Here is a 15,368-nt window from a genome sequence, read left to right as displayed (position 1 = left end):
ATAGTAATAGTCTTTTCTTTTTATGCCTTGTTTATGGTTTTGTAAAAACTGGTGGAGAGAAAAGAGAAAAACTAGAACTTTATATATATATATATATATATATATATATATATCAACGGGATAATCAATGGTTTGCCGTACATTAAAGGATTTTAAATGCATGCAGGCAGGTACGCACACATGCACACACACAACTGTCATCTCTATCTCACCTTCTCGCTCTCTCTCGGTCGATCGATAATTTACTGAAACAAATGCTATAATTCATGCAAATAAATGTGATCTTACCGCACTATTTCATCACTGTGTCTGATTTGAAGTGGGCAGAATGACTGACAAAAATAACCGTCTTTTTTACCCATTCGGTCAAAATCTGCACTGCAAAGAGCAATACTAGTTTTCAACTTGTCTAAAACTTGGCAAATGACCATGGAATAATTGGGATAATCAATGGCTTGCCGTGCATTAAAGACGCAGCATGCAGGCAGGTACGCACATACACACCCACAGTCTACGATACACACTGCAAACCATTGATTATCCCTTACTTATTTTATTTTATTTTATTAATAAATTAATTAATTATTAATAATAATAATAATAATAATAATAAACATTATTATTGCATAATATTAAAAGTATTTAATTTCATTGTTATTTTATTGTTATTTTTCATTCTATTTTATTTGATTGACTGATTTTGGTCATAAGTTATGTTCATTACTTGATTTACTATTTTTTTATATTTCTAATATTTAAAAAATATATATTAGAAATATTAGTGATTTTGGTCATGAATTATGTTCATTACTATTTTTTATATTTTTATATTTCTAATATGAAAAAAAAAATTTGAAATATCTATATATTTTTAATATTTCATCTTGTATTTTTCATCTTTATTTATAATAATAATAATAATAATAATAATAATACACTATATTAAAATATATAATTGTATTGTTTTTATTGTTATTTTTCATTTTATTGTATTTGATTAATTTTGGTCATATGTTCTGTTCATTACTTGGTTTACAATTTTTTTTTTATGAATAAAAAAATATATAATAGTAATGTGTTTCTATTCTGTTTTATTTTATTGTATGCATTGTTTTCATTTTTCTAAAAATAGTAATACTAGTATATAGTATAATAAATAATAGTAGCAATAATAATAATAAATGTATTATATTAAAATTATATCATTATTTAATTTTGTTTTATTGATTGATTTGGGTCATAAGTTCTGTTCATTACTTAGTGAAATAAATAACACTAATTACAATAGTAATCTATGTGTTTACTCTTATAATAAAAAATATTTTATAACAATAAAAAAAACTTATATTAAAAGTATATCATTGTTTTATTTTGTTATTATTGTTTAGTTGATCCTTTTTGATTCATTGATTTGGACATTTGATTTGGGTCATTACTATTTTTTTTAAATAAATAAAAAAATATATAATAGTTATCCATGTGTTTATTTTATTTTGGCAATTTTTTTCGTGTATTGTTTTCATTTTTCTGAAAAGTAAAAAAAAAAAAAAAAAAAAGTATTACCCAGATATGGTTTATTTTGGGTCATCAGTTCTGTTCATCATTTTTTTTTTTTTTTTAATAATAAAAATGTAAAAAAGAATATAAATCAGTTTGATTTATTTTATTTTTTCCATTTAATTGTATTTATTTTTTTTTTATCTATTTTTATTTTGTTTATTTTTTGGTCATACATTTTTTTTTTTTTTTTTAGCATTTTAGATTTGAGCTTTTTTATTAAAAAAAAAAATAAAATAAGTTCATTCACTTGTTTGTTCGCATTTTTATTAATTTACTTGTCTGTCTGTCTGTCCATCTGCCTTGAACAGTGAGTGCTAATTAACACCACTTTTGGGTAATAAGGTGCCAAATTTATCCAAAACATCTTTTTATCTTCCGTCCTTGAATTTTCAGAGCCACAACCAAACTAATTGGACTTTTTTTTTTTATATCAAGTCTCAGGTGTCTATTATGTGCTGTTCCTTTTATCCTAACACATACCTAACATCCTGTTTGTTCCTCTCTTTAATAAGCTCCGAACAACACGTGCACCGAGAGCACGTTCCAGTGCCGGAACCAGAACTGCGTCCCACGGCGTTTCGTGTGCGACCATGATGACGACTGCGGAGACGGTTCTGACGAGTCTCTGGAATGCGGTGAGCAGACACGGTTTCTCGATTCATTACTTTCTGTTGAAAATGACCATCCCTTTGTGGCCTGTATAATGGGTTGTAATTGTGTTGGCACAACATTAATTGGACGTTTCAGCGGTTGGAATGAATCCACAACTCACTGTCCCATACCTCAGATCTAAGAATAAACACAAATATAGGCTACTGTTCATCTTTGTTATTGTTATCTATGAGGATGAATCTCACAAACCTGTCCTGGTCGCAAAGATTTTTTAATCTCTCAAAGCTGTTTTATATCTTGCAGTGTGACTGTTTCTCACTATTTGTCTCTCATTGTGACTTTATTTCACAAAACCTAACTTTATTTTTCAATATGACTCTTGCAATTGCAATATTTTTCCCAATGACTTTTTTATCTCGCAATGCAGTTTTATATCTCGCAATATGACTATTCATCGCAATTTGTCTCTCACAAAACAGCTTTATTTCTCTCAAAATGACTTTTTCTTGTAATTGCAATATTCTTCGCAATAATTTTTTAATCTCGCAGTGTGGCTTTATGTATCGTAATGTGACTATTTCTCACAATTCGTCTCTCATTGTGACCTAATATATCACAAAACGTAACTATATTTCTCTCAATATGACAATTTCTCGCAATTGCAATATTTTTCGCAATGTTTTTTTAATCTTGCAATGTGGTGTTATATCTCTCATTGTGACTTTGTATCACAAAACTTAATGTCATTTCTCTCAATTTCACTATTTTTCGCAACTGCAATATTTTTCGCAACGATTTTGTTTTTATCTCGCAATGCATTTTTATAACTATTTCTCACAATTTGCCTCTCGATGTGACTTCTTATCACAAAATGTAACTTTATTTTGTTCAATTTCACTGTGTCTCGCAATCACTATTTTTTTTCCCCAATTATTTTTTTGATTTCGGAATGTGGTTTTATATCTCACAGTGTGACTATTTCTCACAATTTGTCTCTCATTGTGACTTTATTTTGCAAAACATAACTTTATTTCTCAATATGACTCTTGCAATCGCAATATTTTTCGCAATGACTTTTTAATCTCGCAATGTGACTATTTCTAATAATTTGTTTCTCATTGTGACGTTATATCACAAAGCATAACTTTATTTTTCTCAATATGACAATTTCTCACAATGATTTTTAAACCTTGCAATGCAGTTTTATATCTCGCAATGTGACTATTTCTCACAATTCGTCTCTCATCGTGACGTTATATCACGTAACGTAATATTTATTTCAATATGACAATTTATCACAATAGCAATATTTTTCGCAACGATTTTTTAATCTCGCAATGGCATTTTATATCCTGTAATGTGACTATTTCTCACAGTTTGTCTACCGTTGTGACTTAATATCACAAAATGTAACTTTATTTCTCTCAAAATGACTATTTCTCGCAATTGCAATATTTTTCGCAATGTTTTTTTTAATCTTGCAATGTGGTGTTATATCTCTCAATGTGACTATTTCTCACAATTTGTCTCTCATTGTGACTTTGTATCACAAAACTTAATGTCATTTCTCTCAATTTCACTATTTTTCGCAACTGCAATATTTTTCGCAACGATTTTGTTTTTATCTCGCAATGCATTTTTATAACTATTTCTCACAATTTGCCTCTCGATGTGACTTCTTATCACAAAATGTAACTTTATTTTGTTCAATTTCACTGTGTCTCACAATCACTATTTTTTTCCCCAATTATTTTTTTTGATTTCGGAATGTGGTTTTATATCTCACAGTGTGACTATTTCTCACAATTTGTCTCTCATTGTGACTTTATTTTGCAAAACATAACTTTATTTCTCAATATGACTCTTGTAATCGCAATATTTTTCGCAATGACTTTTTAATCTCGCAATGTGACTATTTCTAATAATTTGTTTCTCATTGTGACGTTATATCACAAAGCATAACTTTATTTTTCTCAATATGACAATTTCTCACAATGATTTTTAAACCTTGCAATGCAGTTTTATATCTCGCAATGTGACTGTTTCTCACAATTTGTCTCTCATCGTGACGTTATATCACGTAACGTAATATTTATTTCAATATGACAATTTATCACAATAGCAATATTTTTCGCAACGATTTTTTAATCTCGCAATGGCATTTTATATCCTGTAATGTGACTATTTCTCACAGTTTGTCTACGGTTGTGACTTAATATCACAAAATGTAACTTTATTTCTCTCAAAATGACTATTTCTCGCAATTGCAATGTTTTTCACAATGATTTTTAAATCTTGCAATGGCATTTTTATGTCTCACAATGTGACTATTTATTTATCACAGTTTGTTTTTCATTGTGATTTTATATCACAAAATGTAATTTTATTACTCAGTTTGACTATTTTTCACAAATGCAATGTTTTTTTTTTAAATCTCGCAATGCAGTTTTATATCTCATGATGCAAATGCTTTTTTTTTTTTTTTGATGACTCCATATCTTGCAATGCTTTATGCACAAGCTTTATTGTTGACAATAATAATTGCACATTTTTCTAATAGTTGCAATTGTCCCATTTTTTTTTTTTTTTTACTTTAAAAGTCTTGGTGTATTTTTTTTTATAAAGTTTTATCTCTCGCAATGTGACTTTTTTTTAATCACAATTTGCAACTTTGTCTCCTATTGTGACTTTATATCACAAAAATGACTTTGTCTTGCAGTGTGTTTCTCATAATTGTGTGTTTTTTTATTGTGACATAATATCTCACAATTGCGAATTTATGTCTTACAGTGACTATATTTATTGTTTCAGTTTTAACAGTAAAAGTAACAGCTTTAACTTTTTGCCCCGTTGTTTAAACTCTCTTCATGTCATATTTGTCCTCTCTTTTTTCTCTCCAGAATATCGTTTATGCAAAGAGGAGGAGTTCCGCTGCGCAGATGGGCGATGTTTATTGAGAGCCCAATGGGAATGTGACGGCTTTCCCGACTGTTTGGACCGATCAGACGAGCTGCCACTCAACCCAAAGTGTTCCGCCGCAGGCGAGTCCCTCTCATGTGTCACGCACCCCGTTTGACTGACAGGTTCCCAGGTTCCGTCCCATATGGGATTTGTCAGAACACCTGGTCCTCCCCGTTTGCGTCCTGTACCCCTGCCAGTGCCACCTGAGCTGGGCAGAGAGGGGCTGATGAAACTGCTGTGCCTCTGTTCTTCACTTTTTGGTTTCAGGGCAAACATATGCCATTAATGTTAACAGATGCCATTACTGTTCTCAGCCAAGCTCATTAAGCAACAGTTTTATGTTTATATTTCTGAGGGGAAATTCACTTCAGATGTTTACAAGATGTTTACAGTATAACTTTAAAACACTAATAAGGCTGTTTTGACTTGGACCGGTGAGCAACACTCTAGCAACCAACCAGAACACCTCGCAACTGCTTAACAAAGTGCCAAAAACCAATTAGAACACCATAGAAAACATGCTAAAAAGCACTCAGAAACCATAAAAAAGTCTTCAGCACTCAGAACACCCTAGCAATATGCCAAAAATCCGCCACCATGAAGACTCTAGCATTCATTTAGGAACTTGCTAAAAAACACTCTAGCAGCCACATAGCATTGTGGAACGACATAGCATAAGAACACCTTAGCATAATGTTAAAAGCATTCAGAACAGCCAGACAGCTACATAGCTAACATGTTAAAATAGATTCAAAACACCTAGCAACATGTTAAAACCACATCAATCTGACAGCCAGATAGCAACATGCTAAAAACCACTTAAAAACAATGTGTCCACTTAGCCACACAGAACAGTATAGGAACCACATAGCAACATGCTAAAGTACATCCAAAACACCTTAGCATTAGCATCCACGTAGCAAACATGTTAAAATATATCCAAAACATTCTGGCAACTATATAAGAATGTGCTAAAGCCAACCAGAATTGCCTAGGAACCAAATAGCAACATGGTAAAATACAACCAGAACACCTTAGCATTAGCATCCACATAGCAAACATGCTAAAATACAACAAAAACACCCCGTCAACGACATGACAACAACATGCTAAAACCACACAGAACAGCCTAGGAACCAAATAGCAACATGCTAAAGTACATCTATAACACCTTATTCTAAGGTGTTCGGATGTATTTTCTCATGTTTGCTATGTGGATGCTAATGCTAAGGTGTTTTGGATGTACCTTAGCATGTTTTTATGTGATTCCTAGGCTGTTCTGTGTGGTATTAACGTGTTGTTATGTGGTTGCTAATGCTAAGGTGTTTTGGATGTATTTAGCATGTTTGCTAAAATACATCTAAAGCTAAAACCACACAGAACAGCTTAGCAACCACTTAACATGTTAATACCACACAGAACAGGCTAGGAACCACATAGCAAAAATGCTAAAATACATCCAAAACACCATGCTTAAACCACACAGCTTAGTAACCACTTAAAAACATACTAAAGTACATCAGAAACACCTTAGTGTTAACATCCACATAGCAAACATGCTAACATGCCCTGGCAACTTCATAGCAATGTGCTAATACCACACAGAACAGCCTAGGAACCACATAGCAAAATGCTAAAGTACATCCAAAACGCCTTAGCATTAGCATCCACATAGCAAACATGCTAAAGTACATCCAAAACACCTTAGTGTTAACATCCAAATAGCAAACATGCTAAAATGCATCCTAAAAAACCCTGAACCACATAGCAATAATAGTTAAAGTACATAAAAACACCTTATCGTTAGCTTCAAATAACACATGCTAAAGTACATCCAAAACACCTTAGCATCCACGTAGCAACATGCTAATACCACACAGAACAGCCTAGCACCTGCATAAGCTCTTGCTAAAAGCTACACAGAACCAGTCTAGCAACCACATAAACAGCAAAACACCAAGAGCACCTTAGCAACATGCTAAAAACAACCAGAACTGCATTCTAGCAACCACTTGAGTTCTGTGTTTATGTGTTTGATGGTTTTGTTGATTTCTATCTCCCCTTTTTTCCCCGCTGCTCCATGTTTTAGAAAGTTTGTGCAACGGTTCGGTTTTCATGTGCGCAAACGGCCGCTGCGTTCCGCTGGGAAGCGTGTGTAATCAACACGACGACTGCGGGGACCGATCAGACGAGAGAAACTGCCACGTTAACGAATGTTTGAACCGTAAAGTCAGCGGATGTACCCAGGACTGTCAAGACTTACCTGTTGGATACAAGGTGTGTACAAAACAGGGCCAACGCCAGACCATTTTCATTGGGGGGGCATTTCGTTTTCATAGGGGGGCACAGTTTTTATATATAATAATTTATATATATAATTATATATAAAACACTAACTTGAATAAAGTTCTATATTAAAACATATTTTAAAGCATGTTTTTGCAGCTGAGCAAAAGGAGATTTTTTTAAGGAATTGCGTAATATGTATTGATACATCAGTATAATGCTATATGCGACTATATACTTTGCTAAAACAATATTCTTCCATCTATATAGGCCTATAACAATGCATTTTGTAATTTAAAACGAATTCATGACAGTGCTTTACTTTAAGCTACCCGAAAAGTTATAGTTAAAAGTTCCTTAAAATCATGTAGTTAAAAAAAACTTATTTACGTACTTACTAGTTTTAAAACATTTGCTGCATGAATACAAAAAGCTGCTATACACATATCAGACAAAATTGTATTGAGAGAAAAAAAAAAACGTTGTTTTCGACAAATCCTTTAAATTTGCCTATTCAGACAGACGAACATAAAAATCAGAAAATATTAGCTACAAAATAGCAGCTACAAAATTATAGTACAAATTTATAAATAAACATTATGAAATAAATCACAAATTATAATGGAATTCGTTATAAACACCATACAAAAGTCTAACCCTACGAATTTAAAGAGAAACTGAAGAATTTAAATATTTTCCACAGGCTCCGGCGCGATCGCTTAGATTTTTTTTCCTTATAGCGGAACCAACTTAAAATATGTCATTTTTGGTCCCATTGATAAGAATAAGACATTATTCGGAACTGTAAAAGGTTAACTTCTATTTGCACTCACTATAAAAACAGCTTTCGTAAAATAAATAAGAAGTCTTTCAGCCTTCTCTGTTTCCTTGAGCTTGCTGCGCTGTCACTAAATGAACCAGAACTCAGTGTCGCAGTTTTTTTGTTTGTTTTTTTGGTTTGATAATATGTTAATTATTTAAGTGAAACATATCTCATGTAGGACTATTTATTTTATTCTTTTATACCCCTTTTTTTGGCTTTCTCCCTGCACAGAATCCCATGCGCAGTGCCTGCCTGCCTGCCTGCTACGCTAGTATTTCATCCAAAGTTAATTAAACTTATGCGCAAAATTAGAATAACGCATAAAACATTTGCGAATAAAGCACTGGTACCATCCAGTGAGTTGAAGAGAACAAAATTGTCACTTCCTGATTAACTTGCGCTAAATATCACGAAGATATTATTATATTCGTATACAATAAATTACGAGCTTCAGAGCTCGCAGACAAAACGCAGTCATGTTTTCTTATTTTCAGAGCCTGCTGTTTGGGAAAACAGTTCTGGGAGTTTAGAGTATAACGAATCACTTTGAGACTTTCCTCAAGCATTTTAAATTGACGGAACTAGAATTTAAGATGCTGTGCAATGAGATCGGTCCGTTGGTTGGTCCAGTTATGCTATCACATCGCAAAGTCACATGTCACATTTTTGATGAGCATCAAGGAATGTATTAGGTAAAAGTGTTTTCATCGAGTTTATGTATGCTTTCTTACCGGATAAGAATTTTATCCTACTTAGCAAATAAGTTTTACGCGCATTTTTAGAATTTATGCGCATCTTGGCGTTTCCATCCAGCGTTTTTCATGCGATATCCAAAAATGTGCATAAAAAAAGGTTACGGAAACGATTAGTTAATTGCTTCATATTAGTTTACCGTTGTTTAGGCTAGTGCTCCTTTACAGCTAGATGATTTGTTTGGCAGTGTTTAATGCTAGATCAATGTTTTTCGTTCTCAAATGTAAGTTAACTCGCGTTCATGGGCAGGGCGGCAGTGCCCCCCCAAGTGACTCGACGTGCCCCCCCTTGGCGACGGGCCTGGTACAAAAACACATATATATTTTTTTACACTTCAAGTTTTTCTTTTTACGAAATAAGCGTCTGGTTCAACTCCAGTTTTGTTCCACGCTAAAGCTATTCACACATAAAACTACAGCCTACGAATACAAAAGAATGTTTTTGTTTTCCCACCAAATCTTAGCTAAACCTCATTAGCAGGCCTTAGCGACTACGACAATATTGGGAAAGTCTGCGCAAACAAATCATTCGAAGTTCAATGTTTTTTCATTCCACAGAGGTTTATGGTACTTAGCGCTAAATCCGTGAAGAATGTTATGACCCTGTTTCCACTTAGTTTACAACGTTTAACCGTTGAATGCATAAACAAGAGTGCTATGCTAGCTATTTAGCTTGAGAAAGTCAGCTGAGGTAGTGAACAGCTGGAGAGTGACATGTTAAGCTAAAAACTGTGTGTTTTTAGTTGGAGAAACGCACACACACAGAGAGTGTGAGTGGCAGATCGAACAGCTTCGTTTGGCAGATGTCTCAGAATACTGGGCCGGTCCTTTGACAGCCATGCTGACTTTAAAAACTGGCAGTCAAGGACATGGTGGCTCTGAACTTACTGGAACTTTGTTTTTCTTGCTTTTTTAGCTTTTGTTACCATACGATTCAAATATAAAGCGCAGTTTTAATGAATGACTAATGACTAAGCTAATGGTCTAGAAACGGTGTAAACATTGTTTTGTTTCACTGCTCACTTTCTGTCCATTAGTCTCTCATTAGGATTGGAGTGAATTGTGTATATGTAAAATGGCCATGGTCACTTAAAAGTCAAATAGAAAATGTGTACAATTATTTAAATAAAGTAAACTTTTATATGCAGAAAGACATTTTGAATAAATTATGCATGTTTTGTTACTAATAATATAATATAATATAATATAATATAATATAATATAATATATATCAATATTTTTTATATAACAAACAGTATTTAATAGTAATAGTAATAATAATAATTTGTTATATAACTTTAATAATAATAATAATAATAATAATAATAATTTGTTTTTATTTATTTACTTACTTTTTTATTTTACTGTTGACTTCCTATCTGTTTCACCAAAAAAATCTAACAGAAAATTTGATTAAATTATATACAATTTTAAAATTAAATTATATGATTAAAAAAACTGAAATTGTAAGTAATTTAGACATATTTTAATAACCATTACTTTTTTCTTAGTAATATTGTATAATATAAAATAAATGTACAATATAATACAACATACTAATAATACAATAATATCAATTATATATATATATATATATATATATATATATATATATATATATATATATATATATAAACAAACATTTATTTAGTTTGATAATAATAATAAACAATAACATTAATAATAATAACATAACAATAATGTTTTGTGTTATATAACTTTTTTATTTTATTCTTAAAATATTTAGTCATTTAATAATAATAATAATAATAATTATTATTATTATTATTTATTTATAGTGAATTGCATGAAAATTTGCCATGGTCATATATTACCCAGAATTATATGAAATTCTAAAATTAATTTATATGTATAAAAACAAAACAGATATTTCAATTAAATTAGGCATATTTGAATAACAGACTTTTAATAAGACTTTTTTTCTTAGTAATATCATATAATATAAAATACAAGTACTAATGATACAGTATTAAAAAATATTTTTAAAAATAATAATAATAATATGTTTTGTGTTAAATAATCTTATTTATTTTATTTTATTTACTGTTAATTACTGTTCATTAGTCTTTAATTAGTATTAGAGTTAATCACATGAAAATTCATCATGGTAATTTTTAATTTAAAAATCAAACTGAAAAATTATTAGGCATTTATATTATATTTTAAAATTAATTTGTCTGTAAAAAATATATTTTAAAGACATTATGCAATACATTTTTTAAATAATATAATATAATATAATATAATATAATATAATATAATATAATAATACATTTGTTTTATTAGGCTAATATTAACATTTTACACTTTCTTCTCTAGTGTACATGCTGGCCAGGGTTTCGTCTGAAAAACGACGGCAGGACTTGCATTGACGTGGACGAATGTTCAGAGAACTTTCCCTGCAGTCACCAGTGCATCAACACCTACGGGTCTTTTCACTGCCTGTGTGCCGACGGGTACCAGCGTCCCGCCAGTAACCCGCACAGCTGCAGGTCTCTCTCAGGTACTCTGCTCTATTCAGCTGCACAGGTGTGAATGAGCTCCCATGGACCCTCACAAAGATTTTACTGTCACACTTGCCCAGAATCACCCCACACGGGCGAGAACTCGCACACTGAGTCTTGTTGTGACTTATATTTAGAGGAAAGCAACAGGAGGTTGAAGACAATTAGTTCGTCAGCTGGAGATGAGCTCTGATTGGCTAAGAGCAGATCCAGGTGTGACATATGGCATCTGCCTGCAGTTATTTACTGTATAAAAGAAAGACACTTTAATATTCTCTCATTTAGTGTTTGCTCACAAACGCCACTGACATGCAAAGAAGTCGCTAATAAAACCTGCCACTGTATTGCGACTGCCTTTTTGGCATGGTACTATGGTAATGCCATATGACTCCTCCTTCAAAATAGGTTATATGTGTTAATACAGACATATTTATTTTTATTTTTATATTTTTATTTTATTACCATAGTAATACCATATGGTACTTACTTCACAATACTTTCTCAACAACGAGCTAAAATCTCCTATATTAAAATCCTATACTCCTTAAAATACCAACCCTGTTACCATGATAATGTTTCTAGAACATCGATAATTTATTTTGGTAATATAATATAAATAGCATGTACATACAATTATTTAATATTTTAAAATGTTTTAAAAACGCTTTGTCTAAAAAACGTACTGCTTTATCTTTTAAAAGTGTCTTAAAATATGAATCCTGTTACCATAATATTGTATAGTGAATGATTGATATCTATTTGTAAGTATTGTAATTCAAATGTTAATATAAATTTATAATATTTAGAAATATTTTCTAAATTCCCATTTTCTGTTTTAAACATGTTTTGTCTAAAGAAATTTTTTTATTGCTTTATCCTTTTAAAGTGACTTAAAACATCAACCCTGTTGCCATGATTTTTTTTTTTAAATAGTTAACAATTCATATTTGAACAAATATATATGTATAAAAGCAGATTTTTCTCTTTCATGGCCTGAGGAGCAAAAGGCCCGTAATTTGAAATTGAATCCTAAAACTTTCAACCCTGTTACCATTAGTCATTTTTTTTACCTTTCTGTAGGCATATATTTTAAACATGTTCCCCCGGGTTTCACAGACATGGCTTAAACCTTGTTCTAGACTAAACTGTAAGTCTGAGTTGTTTCAACTAAAATAAAATGGCACTGTTTGATCTTAAAATATACCAGTGCCTTTGTTTTGTCTTAAGATGCACAACAGTAATGTCTTTTTGCAAGCATGTTTATAAAAATTACTCAATTGTCCTAATTGAACCATGGCCTAATCCTGGCTTAGCCTAAGCCCTGTCTGTGAAACCGGGCCGTTGTGTCTAAAGAAAATAAAGTATTATTGCTTTATCTTTTAAAAGTGTCTTAAAATGTCAACTCTGTTACCATTGTTTTTAACATAGTGAACAATTGATATTTGAAAAATGTAGATAAGCAGGTTTTTGTTTTTCATGGCCTTGAGCACAAAGCTTGTAATGTGAAATTAAATCCTAAAACTTTCAACCCTGTTACCATAAGTCATTTAACCTTTCTGTTTTTTAATAATTCTAATATTTTAAACATGTTTTGTCTAAAGAAAATGTTTCATTGTTTCACCCTTTTAAAGTGTCTTAAAATGTCAACCCTGTTACTATGATTTTAAAAAGAGTGAACAATTGATATTTTGAAAAATATATATGTACATAATTTTTGGTTTTCATGGCCCAAGGAGCACAAGGCCTGTAATTTAAAAAACAGAATACTAAAACTTTCAACCCTGTTAACATTGGTCATTTTTACTTTCACGTAGGCATATAATTATATCATGTTAAAAATAATTTCAAATATTTTAAACATATTAAGTTTCATTGTTTAATCCTTTTAAACAAATTATATTTTTAAAATATATATTTAAAAAAGGAGATTTTTGTTTTTCATTGCCATAAGCACAAGGCTTGTAATTTGAAATTAAATCCTAAAATCTTCAACCCTGTTACCATTACCATTTCCGTAAGCATAATTATATCATATTAAAATAATTTCAAATATTTTAAACATGTTTTGTCTAAAGAAAATTGTTTCATTGTTTAATCCTTTTAAAGTGTCTTAAAATGTTAACACTGTTACCATGATTTTTGTTTTAATAGTGAACAATTGATATTTGAAAAATATATATGTATATAAGCACATTTTTTCGTAGCTTGAGCACAAGGCTTGTAATTTGAAATTAAATATTACAATTTTCAACCCTTACCATTAGTAATTTTTACCTTTCCATAGATATGTAATTATAATGGTATTATAATATAATGTACTATAATAATAATAATAATAATAATAATAAAATATATATTTTATTTTTTATCTAATATTTTAAACATGTTTTGTCTAAAGAAAATTAAATTTATTGCTTTATTCTTTTTAAGTGTCTTAAAATGTCAACCCTGTTACCATGACTTTATTTAATAGTCAACTATTTGTATTTGAAAATATATATGTAAAAAAGCAGATTTTTTAATGACCTTTGTAATTTTAAATGAAACCCTAAAACTTTCAACCCTGTTCCCATTGGCCATATGTACGTTTCCATAGGCATATAATTATATCAAAACGAAAATAAATTCAAATATTTTAAACATGTTTTGTCTAAATAAAATTAAGTTTTATTGCTTTATCCTTTTAAAGTGTCCTATAATATCAACCCTGTTAACATGCCTGTTTTTATAGGAAACAATTGATATTTTTAAAATATATATTTAAAGGAGATTTTTGTTTGTCATGGCCTTGAGCACAAGGCTTGTAATTTGAAATGAAATCCTAAAATTTTCAATCCTGTTACCATAACTCATTTTTTACTTTTCCATAGGCAAATCATGTTTTGTCTAAAGAAAATAACATTTTATTGCTTTATCCTTTTGATGTGTTTTAAAATGTCAATCCTGTTAATATGATTTTAATAGTGAACAATTGATATTTGAAAAACATGTATGTAGATAAGCAGATTTTTTCCCATGGCCTATAGAACAAGGCTTGTAATTTGAAATTAATTATTAAAATGTTCAAGCCTGTTACCATTAGCCATTTTTACCTTTCCATAAATATTTAATTATATGTTAAAAAAACATGTTTTGTTTAAAGAAAATTGTTTCGTTGCTTAATCCTTTTTAAAGTGTCTTAAAATGTCAACCCTTTTTTCAATAGTGAACAATTTATAATTGAATATATATGTGTGTGTGTGCGTGTGTGTGTGTGTGTGTGTGTGTGTGTGTGTGTGTGTGTGTGTGTGTGTGTGTGTGTGTGTGTGTGTGTGTGTGTGTGTGTGTGTGTGTGTGTGTGTGTGTGTGTGTGTGTGTGTGTGTGTGTGTGTGTGTGTGTGTGTAAAAACGCACTTTTTGTTTTTCATGGCCTTGAGTACAAGGCTTGTAATTTATAATTAAATCCTAAAACTTTCAACCCTGTTACCATTGCCGCATTTTTACCTTTCTGAAGGCATATATTTCAGTCAGTATGATAGTATATATTAAGGTGCCATTTGATACCATCCCTGTACTACCACAGTACTATTTTGTAAGTATCTCTCCTTCACAGACATGCGCCTACACACACACACACACACACACACACACACACACTGAAGTAATAAAGCACTGTTTTGCATATGACTGACAAGTCTAAGTCCCAGTCTTGACAGGAAGTGGATGTTCAAGTGTTGGCAGCTCACAGGAAATCGATTTCAAGTCATCAAACGGAAGCTTCAGTCATGTCTCGCAGCCAGAAAAATCCATAGAGCAACACAAACACTGATTTAAAGGCTTTTTAAAGTATTTGGAATCTGAATACATCCA

The 15,368-nt window shown here is 31.0% G+C and overlaps 1 protein-coding gene across 1 annotated transcript in view; it reads left to right on the top strand.

Annotated features, from left to right (window-relative positions):
- Nucleotides 1-15,368, top strand: part of LOC141338048 (low-density lipoprotein receptor-related protein 1B-like) — a 104,962-nt gene that overhangs the window by 66,194 nt on the left and 23,400 nt on the right. The window contains exons 18-21 of the mRNA XM_073843618.1: nucleotides 2,073-2,195; nucleotides 5,073-5,213; nucleotides 7,223-7,410; nucleotides 11,335-11,518. Of these exons, the coding sequence (XP_073699719.1) occupies nucleotides 2,073-2,195; nucleotides 5,073-5,213; nucleotides 7,223-7,410; nucleotides 11,335-11,518 (636 nt within the window). The remainder of the gene's footprint in view (nucleotides 1-2,072; nucleotides 2,196-5,072; nucleotides 5,214-7,222; nucleotides 7,411-11,334; nucleotides 11,519-15,368) is intronic.

The sequence above is a fragment of the Garra rufa genome, chromosome 7 (genome assembly GCF_049309525.1).
Source record: "Garra rufa chromosome 7, GarRuf1.0, whole genome shotgun sequence".
In the NCBI taxonomy this organism is placed as follows: Eukaryota; Metazoa; Chordata; class Actinopteri; order Cypriniformes; family Cyprinidae; genus Garra; species Garra rufa.
Note: the sequence above shows the minus strand (reverse complement) of the source record. Positions and strands in the feature narration are given on the sequence as shown.